The sequence below is a fragment of the Pelobates fuscus genome, chromosome 2 (assembly GCF_036172605.1).
Source record: "Pelobates fuscus isolate aPelFus1 chromosome 2, aPelFus1.pri, whole genome shotgun sequence".
NCBI classification, from domain to species: domain Eukaryota; kingdom Metazoa; phylum Chordata; class Amphibia; order Anura; family Pelobatidae; genus Pelobates; species Pelobates fuscus.
Window position 1 is genome coordinate 182,525,006 of NC_086318.1, and position 23,580 is coordinate 182,548,585.

The 23,580-nt window shown below is 38.9% G+C and overlaps 1 protein-coding gene across 1 annotated transcript in view; it reads left to right on the forward strand.

Moving 5' to 3' along the window:
• LOC134586248 (CD109 antigen-like) overlaps nucleotides 1–23,580 on the forward strand; it is a 115,508-nt gene that overhangs the window by 83,716 nt on the left and 8,212 nt on the right. Inside the window, exons 11-17 of the mRNA XM_063441740.1 lie at nucleotides 3,391–3,622; nucleotides 6,163–6,334; nucleotides 6,639–6,826; nucleotides 7,061–7,216; nucleotides 12,780–12,845; nucleotides 13,847–13,983; nucleotides 14,214–14,364. Coding sequence (XP_063297810.1) covers nucleotides 3,391–3,622; nucleotides 6,163–6,334; nucleotides 6,639–6,826; nucleotides 7,061–7,216; nucleotides 12,780–12,845; nucleotides 13,847–13,983; nucleotides 14,214–14,364 — 1,102 coding nt within the window. The remainder of the gene's footprint in view (nucleotides 1–3,390; nucleotides 3,623–6,162; nucleotides 6,335–6,638; nucleotides 6,827–7,060; nucleotides 7,217–12,779; nucleotides 12,846–13,846; nucleotides 13,984–14,213; nucleotides 14,365–23,580) is intronic.

Below are 23,580 nucleotides of genomic sequence, written 5' to 3' on the forward strand. Positions count from 1 at the left end.
CTCTATTATTGATTCTCGAATCTCCCGGGGGAGAGTTCAATATCTGGTTGATTGGAAGGGATATGGTCCTGAGGAGAGGAGTTGGGTACCTCAGGAGGATGTTCATGCTCCCCGTCTCCGCAGGGCGTATCACTCTCGCTTCCCATCTCGTCCCGGTTCATTCCGCCCGGTGGGCGTATCTGAGAGGGGGGGTACTGTCAGGGTACCTGTGGTCTCTACCTCCGAAAGAGGTAGAGACTTAGCTGTTCCTCCATCCAGACGGTCTGATGGCTCCCTTCCCCGCGGTCTATCCGGTCATGCTAGGCCGGCCGCGAGGGAGTGACTGCCTTTTACAGCATCTAGGCAGGAAGTAGTCATCAGGACACTCCCCCGGAACAACCTGTCAGTCAATGGCTGCAGGACCAATCAGGACGCCTTGGGGGCGTGGTTACTGCTCTGAACAGGGTATTTAACAGAGCTTCTTTCATTAGCTCATTGCCCTGTCGTGGTTCTAGCTTGTTCTAGTCACTCAGTGCTTGTGTATTCTATTATCCCTTTTGGTTTTGACCCGGCTTGTTTACCTTACTCTGCTTATCTCTGTTACCCTTGATTCGGCTTGTCTCTCGCTTACCTGTCTTCTGTTACCCTCGACCTCGGCTTGTCTTTGACCATTCTATACTGTACTACTTACGTTAGTCCGGCCATTCTAAGGTCCGGTATACGTATCTGGCTACTGTTTGTACTCTGCGTGTTGGATCCCTGTCCCGATCCTGACAACCACCCAGCCTTTGGCGTGGGCCGCCACTTAACCTCGTTACCCCACGAAGTACTGAATGGCCGACCACCCGGCGAGCGGAGTGTGCCGCTCATTAACCACACAAGACGTTGCGGTCTGCGGTTAACCACAAGCAAATTGACGGTCCCAAGGGATCCCCCCATTCGTATACAATTCCCCGAAGGGAAACTACCGAAAGACTCACGAATGGGGGACCACCTACGTTCTGGCGTGTGGCATCGATTAGAACATTCATCTTGCGGTTAACCGCAAGTTAAGTACCCCTTCCGGGCGGTCTCCGTTCGTGTCCCGATCGGCCGGGACAACCAGACTGATAGCGGGGATTTGTGTGACTATGTACCCGACCTCCGCTCCATAAGTACGGAGTCGAGGTCCCGCTGTCCATTGACAGACCTAAAAACATGGCCGCCATCGATGGCTTACAATCCAACTACCGAACAAGAATTTCTATAGCAGAAACCTCCCGTTCTGTTCGTGGGATCTGGGCGCAATTCGTACACTTGATGCACCCAGATCTGAGCTACCGAACAATTCGTGGAATGGAATATATTGTATATAAAATGCCAAAGTTATGTATTTTTACACTGTTTTCTCGGACACAATAAAGCATGGTCTTTTGGGCGCTTGGAGATAATTAGATTGTATAACCGTTAGCCTCATTATCTCCAAGCTGGGCGGGTACTAGTTTGAAAGATACATTGGTTGACTAGTTGCATTGTACCAGTATCCCATCAGGTCCATAAGGGGATGTCCCTGAACCTGGGGACTTGCATAAATTGCCATGCTTGTGTGCCATTAAAGCCAGTTCGTTTTTACCCTCAACTCGTAGCCTCGACTCGTGTTGTAGGGATCCGGGAATCCTAGCTTTACTATAGCTAGTGGGATATTCTACACTTACACATTTCTACCGATTAAAGCATTGTTCGACTCTCTTACTTCGGGAACCAGGACATCCAAGCGATCCAACCTGCTAGACTGGAGGCAATCGTAACAGCTTTCATAGACATTGAATACACCATGTAATACAAAGATGTGTATAGTTGTATGTGATTATGCTCTATTGATCCTAATATAGTTTTCCTGTTTTGCACCACACCGTGATGCCTTTGGGGTAAGGGATTTTGAAGATACATGGTGCATTCAATGTAAAATTTTAAGATTTACTCACTCTTCCTTCGTTTCAGCGCTGATTTGTGGGGTTACTCTTCATGTAACACCCATCTCCTGGCCATCCTCTACTTCGCCTCTGTTCTTCTTTGATTTGCCCTGCTTGGACACATCCCCAAGCAGGGCAAAACTCGTCAGTAACGTTGGAACGCTGGCTCGTCACATCACTGCATTTCTATAATTCCAAACTGATGCTAAAAGTCTGGCTAGAGTTTCCATAGCAACCACAGTGGATTTGCTGAAGTTGCTATGGGAGAGGAACAGAGGTACCTCCTATAGGGAGATATTGTAAGTCAATGCCTCGACATGTTGAAAAATTGATTGAAAGCTGGAGAAAAACTATTTAAAAAAAATATTATTTTCCAAGTCTATAGATTTGCTAGCAAAACTGCTAGCACAATGTATAGATAAAATCATATGCCCAATCTAATGAGATTACATTGTTTGGGGCATGACAGGTGCCCTATAGTGATTCTAGGCAAGGTTACCTATTTTCCGCTCTATTTTATTTTTTTGGTGTTGGAATTCTTAGCAGCTGCAACTTCCAATTTACTCCAATCCTAACAGCAAAGGCTGTACATCTACTTTATCCTGCATTCTGTGTTTATTTTCTGTTGGTAGCTCTTAATTGGGTCTTCTTAACTGAGAGCCCTTCAAGACATACTTTCAGGATTTGGTGTTATGTGTTATTGCAAGGGTAACTTATTTAAATCAAAAGTACTTCAAATAGGGCTTTTTACAGTGTGAAATATTACCATTACAATCCCCTGGGTATAACTATGAAGACAGTCTTCATAAAAGCTCCCTATAAAAGAGCTGACACTTTAACTTCCCTTTTTGCACAGTGTCTTTAATATAGACTTTTGTGTCTCCTCCTCTGTGAACAGCCTTCTAGAGCCCAAAGCACCATCAAGTGGGTGATTAAAGTTTAATTGACAGAGCAGGAACTATGAACTTCTAAAGTAAACACACTGTGCTGTAAATCTACTTATTTTATGGAGGTGCATGATCTATACACCAAAACTATATTTAATTAAGCTTAAGTTATTTTGGTACTTAGAGTTTCCATTTTAAGTCTTTACTCCATTGAGGACCTCTATGCAATTATGCTCTCCATCTATAAGTTACATATTATTATCATCACTGTGAATTTAGGGACCTATACTGAAATATATAATTAGGACAATTTGTGAAGGAAGACAAATTAATTTTGAAATCATACTATAAGCATATGTGTGTAAATACACAAGCACTAAGACATATTCGGTTTTTACAAAAATGTTATCTTGCTAACAATTGTTTTTATTCTGTGATGTTGTTCGTTATTACTTTCTATGTCTATTCCAAGCTCAATTTTGAGTTACTTTCTGTGCTACTTTTTTTCTTAGTATTTTAATGATTTATTAAAAAAACAAATCATATATTTTATTTTTTTATTTTTTTTGTAGGCTTTCTGCATTTGTACTTAGATGCTTTCTCCAGGCTCGACCATATATTTTCATAAGCACTGATGTTTTAGACCAAACAATACATTGGTTGGTGCAGTACCAGGATGCAAGCACTGGGATTTTCTCAGAGCCAGGGCAGGTTATACATTCTGAGCTACAGGGTGGATTGAATGGACCTATAACACTCACTGCCTATATTCTTATTTCACTGGTGGAAGATGATGCTTATAAAGTAAGTATTATAATTTTATACTTATAAAGAAACTAAATATCTTCAGACCCAAGATAATATTTAATATATAATGATTTCCATGTATTTATTATTATTATTTTATTATTTATATAGCACCAGCAAATTCCGTAGCGCTGTACAATGGGTGGACTAACAGACACGTAATTGTAACCAGACAAATGGACGCACAGGAACAGAGGGGTTAAGGGCCTTGCTTAATGAGCTTACATGCTAGAGGGAGTGGGGTATAGTGACACAACAGGGTATATTTAGGGGTAATGAAATAGGTTGCTAGAAAAGTAATAACTGAGAAGTAGGGGTAATGAAATAGGTTGCTAGAAAAGTAATTACTGAGAACGTAGTAGGTTACTTTTGACAGTTGCAGGAGAGGAGTCATGGGGGGGGATGAAAACCCACTAACAGTTTAAATGATCTGCTCTCCTGAAGAAGTGTGTTTTCAAGGTTTTTTTGAAGGAGTGGAGATTGGGTGAAAGTCTAACGGAGAAGGGAAGGGAGTTCCACAGAAAAGGTGCAGCCCTGGACACAGGAACCTGATCCAGTTACATAACTTGGAAACCCTTATCTCCATCATCGTCATCTTACTCTCGTTTTACTGGTCAGGCTCCAATATAGTTATTAATTACCCTAAAATCCACCATACTTGTGGTAAAGGATGGGGGAGTTACCACACACTGACTTTCCCTCAACAAACATTAGTTCATGGTTGGGTTGAAGTTAGAAAAGCCTTCTGCAGGAACCCTTGGGACCACACAAGACTTGGAGATTCACTTCAGACTGAACTCAGTTTCATCTGAATTTGAGTCAATCGGGTGGCCAGCCTAATTTCTGAATTCCAAGCCAAAATATATTTGAATTAAGGACTAACCACATGCTGAATTTTTTAAGGGGTGGTGTCAATATTCTGAATTCTAAATATGGCACCAAAAACAGAAATGATTGATGGGAAAAAATAGAATTGGTGGCTAGGGGAGAGTCACTACATGTTGATTACGGTATATTCACCTATCAAGTGAGAAACGAGCAATTGATGGAAAAACAGGAGGAGCATAAAAATAAATAAATAAATATTTAGCTATTTAGTATTTAGATATATCTTTATAGATATTTATACTGCTGTCCAATTTATTCTCTCAGTTGATTATTTTTTCACACATGATCTGCAAATCAAATGACAGTAAAATGTTCCTATCAGTGTACTGCAACACTATACTAAGTATATTATGTGTATATTTTGCAGAACACTGATTGGACAATGTTTGCACCCTTTTGGTTTGTTCTCCTAATTCAGTTCTCAAATCGGAATTTAGTGTCAGGAAAACGAGTTTGTTTTCCTGACACTTTAGTGATCCTTTAAGTCTCTCTGGCAAAAAATGCAGTCTAGCTATTTATTAGACTTAGAATCTGGTAGTAACTTTACAAACGTTCAGACCAATGTATATTTAGGGACTTAACGCTAATGCCACATACTATAACATTAATTAAAGTTAGATATATTGTCATCCTGCAAACTTCCAAATCATTTTGGGAAAAGTATACCCCCACAACCAGCAAGAATCAGTTTAGTAAAACAAAGCTGCTTTCATTAGTCACATTCTATATTGGCTAACTAGGGACCTTAGTCACTAAGGTCTGTATTTAAAGCCTTAGAGATGTTCCATCCTCTACATTTTCTGTTTTATAAGAAAATAGGGAGAAAACTATTTAAAAATCTTGGCTGCAATATTAAACCATGGTGGTGTAGGAGACAGTGACAAATATGTGGATTAACCAAGATGTTTCCCTCTGTCTAATCTATCCTCCTTATCGACTCTCTCACACAACCACAAGTGCAGGGAACACATACACTGATTGAGGGAACCGAAAGGTCCACTTTGCAACAATGTACTTCTAAGTTTCAAGAACATTTCTGTAGAAACTTATTTACTACTTCACATCTACATGACAAAGAAAAATATCGGCTACAGCAATGAGAAATTCTCTTTGTATAGGGAAACTAACTAATAACATGAATAATTAAATTAAATTAAATCCAACAGCTTAGTAGAGCGTTCCCCTTTTTGCTTCATTAGAAATACCAGTATCCTAGATATCCAAGGTAGATCAGATAGGAATAACACTCCTCTGGTCTTTATTCCTTTTTTGATAATATTTTATCCAGAGAGCATCTAGCTTTCAGCTTTTTAACAATGAATGTTTAGTGGTTGTTTGTCATTTATATTTATTTACATAAGGTGATAATTTAAAATTTGGATGTTTAAAAATATTTTGTATTATTTTATTCTACAGTAACTAGTAAACATTGAGTTTTATCAAATATACACTTTTTAAAGGACTCCTGATAATTAGGGACGAACTATTGTACCCTCAGAAACTCCTGCCTTTGTTCGCTTAAGTATGCTAGGAAGGCAGTTAGCAAATAACAAGTATTTGTACAGTTTTTTACAGGCACTAGTAAACTGTCTCCATTGTGTATGAGATCTGAATTGTCACTAATGTAACACAATCCCTTTTTATTTTAGCATGTGTTTGCTTCCAAAATTGAAAAAGCTGTAAAATATCTGGAAAGCTTGTCTGAGAAGGACTTTTCCAGCAACTACACCTTGTCAATTGTTGCATATGCTCTGTCTCTGGTCAACAGCAATAAAGCAAGTCCAGCACTTTCCCAGCTCAATTCACGGGCAGATATAAGTGGCAAGTATTTGTGAAATATGATTGTGTGTATTAGTAAATTAGAACATAAAAAAACTGCAAAGTTTTACTTTCACAAATTTAAATATATTTATAAAATAACAAAAATAGATTATAAAGTGTCAACTGTGTTTTTGAAAAGTAAACATTTATATCAGAACTAAAATGTTTAACTTTTACAAATATTAAATATTATAAAAATAACAGAAATATACCAATAAAAAAGTGAACACATTACATTCCTTATTGCTAATAAATTGGTCTGACGATATTGAAGAGGACATTTTGTCATTGTTGTCATTCTCAGGAGATATGAGGTATTGGTCTTCGCCATCTAAAACGGCAAGCTACTGGCAGCCAAGGTCAACTGATATTGAGACGGCTGCCTATGCTCTTCTCTCCCACTACAAACAAAATCGTATTTCAGAAGGCATTCCTATCATGAAATGGCTCAGTCAACAGAGAAGCCATCTTGGAGGATATTCATCCACTCAGGTGAAGCATTGAATAAATTCCACACACTTCATGAAGAGTAATAATTCTGCTGATATTGTTGCAGTATGAATTTGAAATAAGTATCATATATCATGATAGTGAATAAAAAAGCTAGAGAAATATTCAGCATTTGCTTTAGTAACAAGTATTATGTTTTAACTTTTAAGATTGTTATTTGTGCGAAAACATCACAGTCTGAAACTCACTGGTCGTCTGACATTTATGTTTCCACAGGATACGGTTATGGCTCTTCAGGCTTTAGCCCAGTTTACAGCAGTTGCACCAAATGGTGATACATTCTTAACTCTGAGAGTTACTGGTGAAGGTTCATTTGTGCCAAAAGTATTTCAGATCAACAGTGAAAATCTTCTTAATTTACAAAGCCAGCAGGTAAACAATAACAGTTGCTTATGCTGTTGACAAATTCTTTAATGGATACATTATACATACCATAGACAGAGTTATGTTTACCATTTAACCTTATGTATATGAGTTTCTGGAAATCGATTATGACATTTTCCTTGTTACTTTTGTATTTCTGTCAGACAGCCACTAGAGGGACTTCTGTGTTCTTAGAACATGAAAAGTGTTTTAAACGACGCTGGACTTCCTCACCAGTGTCGCTGGACGTCCACCTCCAGTGTCGCCGAAATCCCTATAGGAAAGCATTAAATAATGCTTTCCTTTAGGAAGGTCTAATGCACGTGCACACAGCCATTGCCGCGCATGCGCATTTGGTCTCCCCCGCCAGCTGAGGTCGGTAGAGCCTGACCCAGCACTGAGGGACATCGGCGATGGATCCAGTTAAGTCACTGAAGGGGTTTTAACCCATTCAGCAACATGGGATGGTGGGTGGGAGGGAGAAGGGCACTGCAGGGTCCTGCAGTGCCAGGAAAATTGATATGTTTTCCTGGCACTGGAGATATTTGAGACGTCTTTGGAATAAGATAATGAAAGTGGTCATAGGAAAATTGATAATATGTGGCTATACCAATTTTTGAACTGCATCAAAAAATAGATTCAATTTGTTCCAGCTCAGGTAATGGCAGTGGCAGGATGTACAACATTTTTGCATTATAACGGTCTTGAAGAGTGTTGCATGAAGGGGAAAAAAACTATACTTACTACTCTGTTTCATGCAACATGTACTCCCATATTGACCGATTTGTAGTTGACGAGAGTACGTAATTATCTATTACCAAGGCAGAAATATTAGAAATAACATGGTCTGATCATGCTCCTGTTGTTTTATATGTGTCTGAGTCTCTCCAGTCTACCACAGATCGCACCTGGAAATTAAGTAATCATTTTGTTTTGGGCCTGGAAAATAAAACATTAGTTGAGACTGTGTTAAAGCAGTATTTTAAGGATAATGACAACCCCGAGGTTTCTTGTGGAGTGGTGTGGAACACGCACAAGGCCGTGTTAAGAGGTCACTTTTTACAAAGAACGACTTATCTGAAGAAGTCTAAATCTAAAAATTTAAGGGAGATGGAATAAGAGTTATATAATTTAAATTCGGCGAACAAATTTGGTAATGATAAAAGAACTAAAAAAGAAAATCGAAGTGATCCAAATAGAAAAAACAGCTTTCATGATAAGACAACTTAAACAGCTATATTATTCAAAAGACAATAAGGCCTCCTTCCTGCTAGCGTCTAAACTTAGACAGAAAATAGCGCAATCACAAATTGCATATTTGTTGGGAGAGGATGCTAAAAAGATTACTCATCCAATTGAAATTAGTAACCAATTTGCAAATTATTATAAATCATTATACAATTTGACCTCTGACCCAAAAACCATACAACCCAATACAGAAAAAATAAAATCCTTTTTAGACAAATACTTGAAAAGATTACTAGAAAGAGAGCGCAAAAAATAGCTATAGTGTGTGAATTATGATGTGCTGTATTATTAATTTATGCAAACCTAAATCTGCACAACAAATTATATAAACTGAATCAAATAATAAACCAAAATACCATAGGAATAAAATGTGTACCAGCTGCTAAAACACGTAAAGAACTTTCCCAAATTCCAAAGTAACTATGCAATCCACAGTGTCAGCATTTAGTAGATATGTCGCTATGAGATATTCTCCGGGATATCACAAAAACAATCCTGTAGAATTTAAGGACCAGTGTCAATAAGTTCTTATGAATACCAATAAATAAAATGGTAATGACAAAAATTAAAAAAAAAAAACAATTATGAAAAAGGGTAACACCGAAATCTGTGTCCACTTCTGTGTTGAACCATGTAGTACACTGGATATACCTTAAAAATTAAGGAAACAGAAAATAGTGTAACACTGTGAGTTTAATGCCCTTTTGCAGAGAGACAGGCCCCTGTTGTATAAAAAGATATATAAACCTAACATAATATATTAAAGCAAATCAAACGTCTTCTCTACTCCTTTCCTTGGATGAAGGCGTTCAATAGGGTCCACTGGGGCTGTTTGAGGGAAGCTCTGCTCAAATTTAATATACCCACCCCCCCTTGTTAAAGTAATTGTTGCATTATATCAAAACCCGACTGCAAAAGTTTCTGCTACTGGTTTCACCTCTGATAATTTTACACTAACTAATGGAACTCAACAGGGTTGCCTATTGTTCCTGATATTATGTGCTCTAGCGATGGAAACATTGGCTGTATTGATAAGGAAATCACCAGAGATTAAGAGAATTTCAATAAAAAAATACTGCATATAAAATAGGTCTCTTCGCGGATGATATTATACTATCTTTGGCAGAACCCAAAACTTCTGTTGACTCCCTGAATTCTCTGCTACAGGAGTTTGGAGAAGTCTCAGTTTACAGGCTCAATACAGGAAAAATACAGGCTCCACCTATACACATTCCTTGGTGTGATCTGGATGATTTAAAAACTAAATTTGACTTTGACTGGAGAGACTCATTCATTGATTACTTTGGAATAAAACTAATGCCGCTACTGCACTTTAGTTTGGCCTACAAGGTCAGATCCATGTTGACTTGAGATGGAAAATTATACGATGCCACCATATTTTATTAAAAAAGTACTGTTGCATCCGATGCCTGGCCGACCCAGGAAAGCTGAGATGTTTCCCACTACTAAGATTAACATCAAAGCTTGGGATACTGTGTTTAAGGTAGTCGGCCCTTCCTATGGGTGGTTGCGAGTAATGCCGCTGTCTGTATTAAAACTAGATTTTCCTGATTTAAATTTGGATAATTGCCACACTAAATCAATTCAAAATTTAAATGACTTTAAGTAATTATTTAATATATTTTATGAAACTTCAAGATAAATTCAGCATAGAATATAATATGAAATTAGAACACAAATCAATTATTAATAAAAATAAAAGATACATTTTCCATTCAAAATTTAGATAAAAATTATACAGAAAATGCATTATCTGATCTAGAAAAAACATACTTACATAACCCTAATGAACGTGGTACTATATCTCAATGTTACTCTTATCTAATGCCCACACCTAGATTAAAAGATGATAACATGTTTGCATGGGGAAAAGATATGGGAGCTTGTTACGACCTGGAGGAATGGCTTAAATTTGTACCAGCTGTTAAAGGAGTTACACACAATATGTGTCAAGCATTGGACAGTAGAAAATGTTAAACAAAAGACACTTCTATTTGTCACCATATACAAAAGAATAAAAGTTACTTATCATTATAATGTGTCAGCTTTCTCTCAGGATATTCCAGACTTTATCCCGTATAAAATAGAATGCATGTACAGAGTAGTAGAGGAATTTAGCTGATTATCTGCAGAAGAAAAACACAATACATAGTGTTATATTGCAAACGATAATAAGTAATGCACAATTTGAAAGGAACTCATGAGATTTAGGTGTTTAAATGCCTTAAGGTGCCTCCCCTGTGATTTTTTGGGGGTAAAACCAGATCTCCCTCTCGGCTGGCAGTGATGTGACCAAGGTATGGAAGTCCGGACTCAGGAAATGGTTAAAAATAATATGCTTTATTTTAGAAAAAGTGAAAAACAAAAAGGTCCTTTTTGTTTTTCACTTTTTATAAAATAAAGCATATTATTTTTAACCATTTCCTGAGTATGACTATAAAGTGCCTGTTCAATACTTTCATCATTGATTTACATACGGACTGGATACATTGATATTTACTCTTTTTATGTATAACATATATAGTATTTTCTTTTTCATGGTAAAAATTATTGTTATTATAAAAATATCTCTTTAATAAAATATATTTGTTAAGAAGACAGGACCTCACTTCCTGTCCTGCCCTCTACTGCAGAATCTGCTGAACCCTGGCAAACAGCAGCCACAGTACCCCTTCGGTCAATGCTTAAAAAGAACAGACTGTGGTCGGAGCGCATCCAAGATGGCCGCCAGCCAGCAGCCACAGAGAGGGACCACGAACAGCAGACAGAAGCCTACCTCCATAGAGACCCTTGATCGTCTCTGCTCGGCCTTCCACGAGTTGCTATGCAAGCGGGGCATGCCCTGCCATCAAGCGGCCCGGAAAGTGGCCTCGTGGATCCGCCCGACGACCCGCCGAAGCTACTACAGTGTCCCACAGCAGATATTTCAGGCGGGCGTCCGACAGAACGAACGCAGGCAAACACGCAGGCGGGAAACAGACCGCGCAAAACCGGGCACAGGTACCTTCACAAGAGGTGACCAAACTAACGGACAATCCCAGGGCCCCAGCAGTATATTAAAACGCAGCACCTCAAACACGGGTCCACTATGGAGACTCCAGAGCCGGAGCGCACAGATGGCACTACCCAGCGGCAGTCAGACACTGATGGCGGACAAGCGCGTCCAAAGCCCTGCAGGACCACCAGCCCACCACCAGACAAGCCAAGCGGCACCCAAGACCGCCACGGTCATGTCGGATGACCACCCCAGAAAAGCACCTCCAACGTCCAGACAGGGCGTCGGTTGATCTATACAAACAGAGACTCACAGAGACCGTAAGGCTACACCGAGCTGAGACTTTGGCTGACAGTGCTAAGTTATCCTGAGCAAGGTCACAGTGCCTTATCCCACCCAGAACTTGCAGCTATGTAAAAGCGTGGCCGCAGCCAGTTAATTTTGAATCAGCTCAATTTACATGCTCTATTGTTCTCTGGTGTCGCCACATAGTCCTGTGTTTTTCTGTCTTTGTTTTATTTTTAAGTTTTGCAACCTTTTATTGCGCACTCTCTCCTCCTGCAATAATTACCAAATACATGTCTGCCAATACTTTCTAGAGTTAACCCGAATGCCCAGCGATATCACTCATATAGCATAACACAAGCAATTTGTATAGCTGCAGTCAAGTATATGCTTGTTTTGTCTGTGTGTTCCCTTTACTGCTTAATGATTTTTCCACTACGCAACAATGGCACCCATCTTCACAACTAGCCCATCTCGCTTCATAGTCAAGCAACCTATTCTCTTTTTGCCGCCTCATAGCTGAGACAGCGTACATCCACATACCTGATGGGGCGCATTTGTCTACCGACACAAGCCTGCAACCCTATCATGTCTCACCGCCTTAGTCATAACTATTTCGAGGGTTTCACGTTTCAAACTACATGTTGACCACGCTTTATGTTCCTATGAAACTGCTTACATCTTGTTATTTCCATGTTCTCAAATGTACCGACCATAGTGACTTAATCCTATATATATAAAACTGTGCACTGTTTATTATGCCACATTATTGTCACCGCATGTTTCTCATATGTTTGCACTAGCTGTTGTGGCAGTGCAAAGCTGAATGTTAATTATATGCACAAATAAAATAAAGAATTAAAAAAAAAAAAAAAAAAGAAGACAGTGCGATTCTGTCATTTCACTACCAGAATGCTGAATTAATGACAGCAGTAGCAAAGATGTAAGTTTCAGAGTGGGCAAGAGAGGAAAGAAAGAGTAATTGAAAAACAAAATCCTAATATTTTTTTCTTTGAATTCCAGATAACTATTTCACAGCCATTGGCATTCAACGTTATTGCAACTGGAAAAGGAATAGCTATTTTTCAGGTATGAATATTCTAAATACTGCAATACTTCTTATATCATTATTTAATAAAGATAATATTTAAGGTTAAAATTCATATAAAGGAAACTCACAATGATACAACTCCAACCATTAAAATATTAGCTGACTACAACAAACATACTCAAACAAGTTTTTGAGCTGCTTCAATCATTTTCAAGCAGAAGCATTATCTTTAAGATTAACCTTACTTATGTTTGTTTTTGAGAGAGAAGGCACAATAAAATTATAATAAATGCTACTTTTACATAAGGGAGGGATTTACAAATACAGGGACAAGAGATGCTTTCGGTTTTTGAGTGAACACTTATTTTTACTCCACACACACATGGATCTTCTTCAGTTGATGCTTCAGGCTCTGTGAACATTTTTTTTTTTTTACATAAGACAGGTTGATTTTGGCTCTGATACTAAAAGAAAGATAACCCAGCAATGCATTAATTCAGAATGATTAGCAGACTCACTATTTCAGTTGTCTTGTTTTAGCACTCTGTGCTATGTTTTTTGGGGAACAGTTCCATGGTGTCAAACTCACCAAGAAACAAAGTCAAGATTGTGGGATAAGACTTTGTTCCCTGGTGAGTCAGCTGCTAGAGTATACATAGGTGCTATAAGGCTACAAGGTGGCTTCATGTTGCATGACATCTGTTTATCTCCGTGAAAAGACGGCATTCTCTTTCCCTAAGAAAAGGTCAACAAAATTATGTTTGCTGATTGCTGGAAAAGTGGAAGGATCTGAACCCTTTCCCCACAGCTGATCATGTAGAGGATATATTGGTGATTTTATTGCATATATACCATTTGATAGGACACCTATTTCCAGGCATTCAGTTGTAGTTGTTATGATATTTGTAGTTTTCCTTTTACATCCCAAATGTATTCATACTGATGCTAAAAGTAATCTATAGCTTTTCAACTGTGGATTATGCGAGCTGCTGGAGAAAATGTAATCAGTAATTTTCTGACACCCATTTCTATTTTACAGCTAAACATAAATTATAACCAGAAAGCATCTTCCCGACGTAAGAGAAATGTCCTTATACCAGAAGCATTCACCTTAGATGTCAGAGTAAATGATAATAATAATGACATCCATAGGCTGTCTGTGGATGTATGTACAAGGTACAAGCTACTTTTTCCTCCACCTCAAGACTCAGTTTAGCTCTTCATGTTTTCTTCACTTGTTCTCTCAAATTAATCAGCTTGTATTTTGACAACTATTAAACTTACATTTTCCTATTGTTTCCTCTTTTCTTTCTCAAAATCTGTTCTTCTTTTCTTCCTATCTTACCTAGTTTTCTTTAAAACATAAGACAATGTAGGACCTACTTGTTTTTGTTTTGATTTCATAGCTATGAAGGAGAAGGCAGTGAAAGTGGAATGGTTCTTTTAGATGTTGGATTTCTCAGTGGATTCACATTGGCTCAAGAAGGAATTCCCACTAAAGGATCACTTAAAATGGTGGAAAAAAATGACGACAAAGTATACCTTTATTATGATTCAGTGAGTATGAGCTGTTTACTAAATTTCACAAAACAATAACAGGAAATATTTGTAGTGTATAAAACAAAATTACTAACTTATAACTGAATAAAAATTCAAAATGACATTATTTAGGCCAAAATAGTTGAGTTAAAATTCTTCAACCCAGGTATAGTTGTTTGGCTGTTTCTGCCTGTCTTTGGTAGTGTTGCTCTGATGTCACACTGTGGACCTTTGATATCTTAAATGATAATGGAACTCATAGGACTTAAACGGACACTTAAGGCGCCAATACCTCTTACTGTCAATGCATTGGTTATGGTGTCTTCTTACCTGAATTATCAAACCATTTATGGAATGTCAGCATATACTCTGATCAGCTACACAATTAAAACCACGTGTCTAATATCATGTAGGTCTCCTTGTTCTGCCAAAACAGTTCTGATGCATCGAGGCATGGACTCCACCAGACCTTTGAACTTGTCCTGTGGTATCCAGCTACAAGACATTAGCAGCAAATCCTTTAAGTTCTCCAAGTGGCAAGGTGGGGCCTCCATGGATTGTTGTTCCAGCACATCCCATAGATGCTCATTTGGATTAAGATCTGGGGAATTTGAAGGGCAAGGCAACACCCTAATCTCTTTATCATGTTCCTCAAACCATTCATGAACATTTATTGCTGTGGCAGGGTGCATTATCCTGCTGAAAGAGGCCACTGCCACCACTGAACACCATCACTGACCAACTATGATGAGTAATGCTTCGAAAATATTCATACTGTTCTCAAGCATTTATCATTATAGGTGGTGTATGATCAGTGGCGTACACATGACCCATGGGGCCCCGGTGCGAAAATTGATCCGTGGGCCCCCCCCTCGCGCTTACTCTGCGCGGGCCGTGGCAGCAACACATGGCGGCGGGCACCTGGTCGCAGGGGTTGCAGGGCTGCGACCGCGGTATGCACGCCAGTGCATGCAGATGCACACACACTTAAAGGACCACTACAGAAACCCAGATCACATCAGCTCAATGAAGTGGTCTGGGTGTCAGGTCCCTCTAGTTTTAACCCTGCAGCTGAAAGCATAGTAGTTTCAGAGAAACTGTTATGTTTCACTGAGGGTTAATCCAGCCTCTAGTGGCTGTCTCACTGACAGCTGCTAGAGGCGCTTCCGCCATTTTAAGACACTGAACGTCCATAGGAAAGCATTGAGTAATGCTTTCCTATGGGCGGTTTGAATGTGTGCACGGCTCTTGCCGTGCATGCGCATTCGGAGCTGAGAGGCGGAGGGATCCCCAGCGCCATGGGAGTCCGGCGCTGGAGAAAGGTAAGTGCTGAAGAATTTTTTTTTTATTATTATTTAATCCCCCCAGCCTCCCTACCTTTTGGAGTGCTGAGGGGATTCCCTGGGGTCCAGTGGTGCTGCTGGGCTCCTAGGCGGGCAGTCAGGCTGGCCGGTGCGCGAGGGAGCACTCTCCCCTGAGTGCTTCCTCTTCAGCTCCCTCGCGCGCCGCGTAGGGATGCCGGCGCCAGAAGATGACGTCTCGGTATCAGTGCGGTGCGCGAGGGAGCTGAAGAGGAAGCACTCAGGGGAGAGTGCTCCCTCGCGCACCGGCCAGCCTGACTGCCCGCCGGGTGTAAGCAGGGCCAGCCTCGGGGGGCCCGGAGGTGGCCGGCTTCAGGGCCCCCCAGGAGAAGAGGCTGGCCCAGTGGGTACATACCGGGTCGCAGGGGCGGCCGGGCCCCCTGGTGGGCCGGGCCCGGTCGCAGCCGCGACCCCTGCGACCCTGGTATGTACGCCACTATGTATGATAGTCCACGAGTATCCAGCTGAGCCTATCACTGTGACTCAAGCAAATGCTTCCACATTTTAGCAGCAGAGGAGAAGATATGAAAAAAGGCTGGCTCCCTAGGGACTCCGTTTCAGTAATTCAAAAATGGTTTAACCCTTGCAGGTAGGAAGGCACCAGGGTATTCTAGACTCCATATTCTATTGAAATGAAGAAATGAAGTGGTTTGGTACCTGAGGTGTTATATAAAGAATAAATAAAACCACTTGTTGAATAAATACAATAGCATACAGTCAACATTTGAGTAATTTTTTTGCGATTTTTCTAAAGATGTTAATGTAATGAGGCTTAAATTTGATAGTATATTCTGTTGCACAATACTTAAAATAAAATAGTTCTCTTTTATTTTTTGAAATCATATGAGTGCAGACCTACATGTTGGAAAAATAATTTTCAATGTTAATTTTTTTTATCCCACCTGTATATCTACACATTTTACTCACACAATGCATTATATTGCTGGTATCATTATTTTTACTTGGCTGCTTTTTACTCTCAGTTTGGCCCTGACGGGATATGAATAACATGACCAGAATCAAAATTGAATAGTAACATCATCCTTAAGAACCAGCTTAAGAACAATCTAGATCAATAACAGGGGAAAACACATCCACAGCAGTATACACAACATTGTTTAACCCCTTAATGACAAATGACAGACCTGGTCTGTCACCCAGGGGAGACCCTTAACGACGGGTGACGGACCAGGTCCGTCATGAGTTAAAATTAACCCCAGATTGTCACAATCGCGGCGATTGCGGGGTTAACGGTGCTCCGGTCTGCCTCTGTATTAGAGGCAGACAACGAGCACCCGATCGTGCTGCCCCTGAAGCAGTGCTCACTCTGGCAGGCTGTCAGGGCGAGTACATGTGCTGCAGGGACTCACGATCCGCCTCCCTGCGCTTCCGGGTTCTGTGTGAAGTGCAGGGAGACGGATCAGAATAATAAAGTTAAATTAAAATCCCACCCCCCTTTACCCATTTTAAATAAAAATTATCCCCTTCCCTGCCAATTGATCACTGTCTACAGTGATCAATTGGCAGGGATTACATTTTACTGTCATCTGAATTTTTTTTTTAACCCTTGAGGGTTAAATTATCTATTTTTTTTAACCCTCAGGGATTAAATTTATTTTATTAATTTAAATATTTTAAAATTATATATTTAGCTAGCTGGGGTGGGTGAAAGTAAGTGGGGGATTTGGTATTAGGCTAACTAGGGGTTAACGTTTAAAATTGTTTTAAAACAAGCTTTAAACAGTTTAAAAAAGTTAAAAAAAAATGTTTTAAGAACGTTTAAGTTAAAAAAAAACCTTTACCCAGTCCAAATAAAAATTAACCCCTTCCCTGCCAGTCGATCACTACCTACAGTGATCAAAATACAGATCACAATATTATAATGTGATCTAATTTCTTTAAACCCCTGAGGATTAACTTTTATTTATTTTTTTAACCCTCAGGGGTTCAATTTAATTAATTAATTAATTAATTAATTAATTAAAATATTGTATAATTATATATTTTGCTAGCTGGGGTGGGTGGGAGTTATGGGAAAGTGGGAAATTTACTGTTAGTGCTGCTTACTGTTAGTTAGGGGTTAACGGTAAAAAAAAAAACTTCTAAAAATTTTAAATCTGTAAAAAAAAGTTTTAAGAAAGTTTAGGAAAGCTTAAAAAATTAATAAGCAACAAACAGTTTAAAATCTAGTTTTCAAAAGTAAAAAAAGTTTAAAAAAGTAAAAAAAAAAATACATTTAAAAATGCTCCTTACCACTACACCTGGAACAAACTCAAGAAACATGATCCCACGCTAAGGTTCAAAAAACTATTTATTAAAGAATACACTCTGGGGTAATTCAAAAGGCGTATGTGTTTGTGGGAAAGTTTCAATAACCAACCATCTAAACTACTACAAAATGGAACATGGACACAGCGTAAAACTTCAAAGTTAGATAAAAACTGAATTGCTGCTTCTCAAATGTGCCACTTCAATATCCACATATACCTGGAAAAGGTACATACGGGGGTATTGCTGTACTCAGACGACATAGCTGAGCAACATATGCAGTATTATACAGTCGTAGCACACATAAGGTTTACAAAATATACTGTGCAAACTCACTTTGTGTGTCAAAAAGGCAGAAAAATGCTTATTACCACTACACCTGGTACAAGCTAGCGGAAAAATGATCCCATGCTAAGGTTCAAATTATGCTTTTTGAAATACCCCGGGATGTCTCCCTTTAAGAAATGGTATGCCTTTATGGGGTAGTTGGATTTAATAGCCTGCTAAAATGGGACATTGACACAGCGTAAAAATTCCAAGTTTAAAAAAAACAAACTGGAATGACTGTGTCTCAAATGTGCCCCTTTCATGTCCACATATACCTGGCAAAGGTACTTATGGTGGTATTGCTGTACTCAGACGACATAGCTGAGAAATATATGAAGTATTATACAGTCGTAGCACACATAAGGTTTACAAAATATACTGTGCAAACTCACTTTGTGTGTCAAAAAGGCAGAAAAATGCTTATTACTACTACACTTGGTAAAAGCTAGCGGAAAAATGATCCCATGCTAAGGTTCAAATTATGCTTTTTGAAATACCCCGGGATGTCTCCCTTTAAGAAATGGTATGCCTTTATGGGGTAGTTGGATTTAATAGCCTGCTAAAATGGGACATTGACACAGCGTAAAAATTCCAAGTTTAAAAAAAACAAACTGGAATGACTGTGTCTCAAATGTGCCCCTTTCATGTCCACATATACCTGGCAAAGGTACTTATGGTGGTATTGCTGTACTCAGACGACATAGCTGAGAAATATATGAAGTATTATACAGTCGTAGCACACATAAGGTTTACAAAATATACTGTGCAAACTCACTTTGTGTGTCAAAAAGGCAGAAAAATGCTTATTACTACTACACTTGGTAAAAGCTAGCGGAAAAATGATCCCATGCTAAGGTTCAAATTATGCTTTTTGAAATACCCCGGGATGTCTCCCTTTAAGAAATGGTATGCCTTTATGGGGTAGTTGGATTTAATAGCCTGCTAAAATGGGACATTGACACAGCGTAAAAATTCCAAGTTTAAAACAAACAAACTGGAATGACTGTGTCTCAAATGTGCCCCTTTCATGTCCACATATACCTGGCAAAGGTACTTATGGTGGTATTGCTGTACTCAGACGACATAGCTGAGAAATATATGAAGTATTATACAGTCGTAGCATGCATAAAGTTTGCAAAATATACTGTGCAATATCACTTTGTGCGTCAAAAAGGCAGAAAAAAATGCTTATTACCAATACACTTGGTATAAGCTAGAGGGAAAATGATCCCACGCTAAGGTTCAAAATATGCCGTTTGAAATTCCCTGGGATGTCTTCTTTAAGAAATGGTATGGCCTTATGGGGTATTTGGATTATATAGCCTGGTAAAATACTCTAAAATGGGACATGGGCAAAGCGTAAAAATTTAAAGTTTGAAAAAAACTGGAATGGCTGTGTCCCAAATGTGCCCCTCCGATGTCCACATATACCTGGCAAAGGTACATACGGGGGTATTTCTGTACTCAGCCGACATAGCTGAGCAACATATCAAGTATTATACAGTCGTAGCACACATACGATTTGCAAAATATACTGTGCAAACTCACTTTGGGTGTCAAAAAAGCTGAAAAAACGCTTATTACCACTACGCTTGGTACAAGCTAGCGGAAAAAATATCCCATGCTAAGGTTCAAAATATGTCTTTTGAAATCCCCTGTCTTCTTTAAGAAATTGTATGCCTTTATGGTGTAGTTGTAATATGTAGCCTGCTCAAGTCCTCCAAAGTGGGACACGGATGCATAAAAAACCTCCATGAAAATTAACTTAAAAACCTGAACTTGTCACGTCTCTTTTACAGCACTGTAACTTCACAAAATAGTGTCTAGGTTATACATTGGGCATATTGTTTTACCCAGAAGGTGTTACTGAGTATAATTTGGGGATTTTTATGACAGTGGTACATATTAAGTGTAAGAAATACTTAGCAAAATGCAACATATATGTAAAAATGCAATTTTTTCCCCCTCACCACAAACATTGACATAAATTGGTGAGAAAATGGTGACGAGTTAAGGCACAATATACACCATATAAGATACCCTGGGGTGTCTGCTTTATCAAATGAAAGCCCTTTGTGGGGTTATTTGAACAGTCACACTGCTAGAATACCCTAAAATGAGACATAGGGCCATCAAATCCATCTAGGAAAATTCTAACTACAGAAACTGAAATAGCCTTGTCTCTTATATGGCACTGTAGCTTTGCAGAAAAGTGCCAAAGGCATACAATTGGGGTATTGTTATACGCGGCAGATGTAGCTGAACTCAATTCTGTGCAGAAATAGCACACACCAACTTTATGAAATACACATTACTAAAACTTTGTGTATATGCCAAAATAAAGAAAAAAACACAATTTTACTCCAATATTTAGCAGATTGACGATGAAATGGCTACGTAAAAAGTGTCAAACTAACCTTAGGTAAATAGCCTGTGATGTCTACTTTATAAATATATACTTTTGTGTGGCAATTTTGTTTTCTGTGTTGGCTACTAAACCTACAAGACAAACATCCCAAATTCTAAAATTGTTGTAAATTGAAATTTTATTTTAGTCCTTGTATTTTGTGACCTGTAGCTTTTAAAAAAAAGCTGAATCCTAGACATATGATGCACTCTATAAATCAAGACACATAAATGAATTTATTTTGAATTACTTTTTTCTAAGCTGGACATATTATGCGCATGCTATTATTGCCCAAACTGTGAAAAGAAATATTTTTGGTTTGTTTTTTTCAATTTTTTGGCATTTTTATATAATTAATGAGAATGTAGAAATGTATATGTGACATCAAATTAAATAACATGAAAAAGAGAGAACCCAAACGGGTGTCTTACAAGAAGACAACCAAAAGGGTAGAAGCCCAGTCCAATCTTAAAGTTGGTAAAGTAGCAAAAAACAAAAAAATCTTTATTAAAGTCTATTAAAAACTGGGACTGCGTAGTGATGAACAGAGTCCTATAAGGAGAGAGATAATGGCATGGAGAGATGGCTTGCAATAAGCCAAGAAAACTGAAAAGCCCCTCACTAATAAAACGAGAGGGAGGCAGTATGCTAAACCATGCAAAAATCAGGGTACAAACAGCAGTAGGGGAGAGAAAAGGGAAGGAGGGAGGAAAGAAAGGTATACACTCCCAAACTATTCCCTTGCTCACTGTGCTAGCCCTTACTCTCCTAAATAACACCTTCGTGGGTGTTCTAATCTAGACTAAGTCCACACATCTAAAGCCCCAGGTACTAAACACTAAACAAACATAAGTGCAAAGTGCTAAAGTGCTCAGAGAAGTGAAAGCAGACTGATCCTGATTTTACAAAACTTTGTAAAATAATACAATGTGAGCAAGATATTACTTTGCTGCAGAGGGATTTAGATAGACTGGAGGACTGGGCACTCAAATGGCAGATGAAATTTAATGTTGAAAAATGCAAAGTTATGCACTTCGGCGTAAAGAATACACAAGCAACGTATACCCTTAATGGAAGCAAATTAGGGATAACAACACACGAAAAGGACTTGGGAATTGTTATAGACAACAAACTATGCAACAATGTGCAATGTCAATCAGCAGTGGCCAAGGCCAGTAGGGTATTGTCATGCATGAAAAAGGGCATTCATTCTCGGGACGAGAATATCATTTTGCCTCTTTATGAATCACTGGTAAGACCACACATTGAATATGCTGTGCAATTTTGGGCACCTGTTCTAAAGAAGGATATTATGGCACTAGAAAAAGTGCAGAGGCGGGCTACAAAATTAATAAAAGGAATGGAACATATCAGCTATGAAGAAAGGTTAACAAATTCAAACCTATTTAGTTTAGAAAAACGTCGCCTGAGAGGGGATATGATAACATTATACAAATATATTCGAGGCCAATACAAACCATTGTGTGGAAATCTATTCACAAACCGGACTTTGCATAGGACACGAGGTCGTGCGTTTAGACTAGAAGAAAGAAGATTTCGTCTAAGGCAAAGGAAAGGTTTTTTTACTGTAAGAACAATAAGGATGTGGAATTCTCTGCCTGAAGAAGTGGTTTTATCAGAGTCCATACAGATGTTCAAACAGCTACTAGATGCATACTTGCAAAAACAGAATATTCAAGGATATAATCTTTCAATGTAGGGTAATAACTGCTTGATCCAAGGATAAATCTGACTACCATTCTGGGGTCAAGAAGGAATTTTTTTTCCTAGCTTGTTGCAAAATTGGAAGTGCTTCAAACTGGGGTTTTTTTGTTTTGTTTTTTTGCCTTCTTTTGGATCAACAGCAAAAAACATATGTGAGGAAGGCTGAACTTGATGGACACAAGTCTCTTTTCAGCTATGTAACTATGTAACTATCCCAACGCGCGTTTCGGCGTAACCGTACACCGTCATCAGGGGTATCTGAAGAGAGGCTGTCCCCACGGTTTATTTTATATCAGTACCTCATTAAATCCACCTGTGTAGCTGCCAATCTGGGTGCTCGAAACATTCGGCCGTCTCACGAGTGGGGCTAAGGGGGCGTGGTATGACGCACCGCAAGCCCCGCCCCTACTACCACGTGATGAGCGGCCGGGGTGAAAAAAACTAGCGCACACAGATCGGGAAAGAGGGATTAACCCTTAGAGTGCACAATTAACTCCCATTGACGTTATGGATAGCAATCCTATTAGTTTACTGTGGTATATATTATATGTAATGAAGGAGAAAAGAAGTAATTCATAGTTGTAGCTCATAAGTGAGTATCAGGTAGCCAGATGGACAATTTTGTGAGAACCTGGCAAAATAGGAGCGGATACTGTGTTACCACTTATGATACAACCATGAATCAATAATTAAGTATCCTCCTAAATAATTTATATACACAGGTAATAGTCTTAAATTTAGGGTCATGGCAAGGGATATATAATAGGGCACACACATAAAGGAGATTAGGTAGATAACAAGCCATCAATACATGATGGAAATATAGACCAGGGGTAGCCACAAAATGTGAAATAGAAATAAATAAAGAATTATATACATATATACAAGCTTAACTTAAGATATCATTATTTATCAGAATTCGTCAGTACTTTAAATAAATGGGGAGTAGGAGAAGCCTTCATTCAGCCCCATCGGTGAAAGTGTTTTTAAATGATAGATCCAAAATGCTTCTCTTTGTCTTAGTCTTAAGTCCCAATTCCCTTTCCTCGGGGGTTGTGGTATATGCTCAAGACCCATAAATCGAATGCCTGCTGAAGAGTGGTTATGATGTTGATGTAGATGTCTCGAGACAGGCGTCTCCAAATG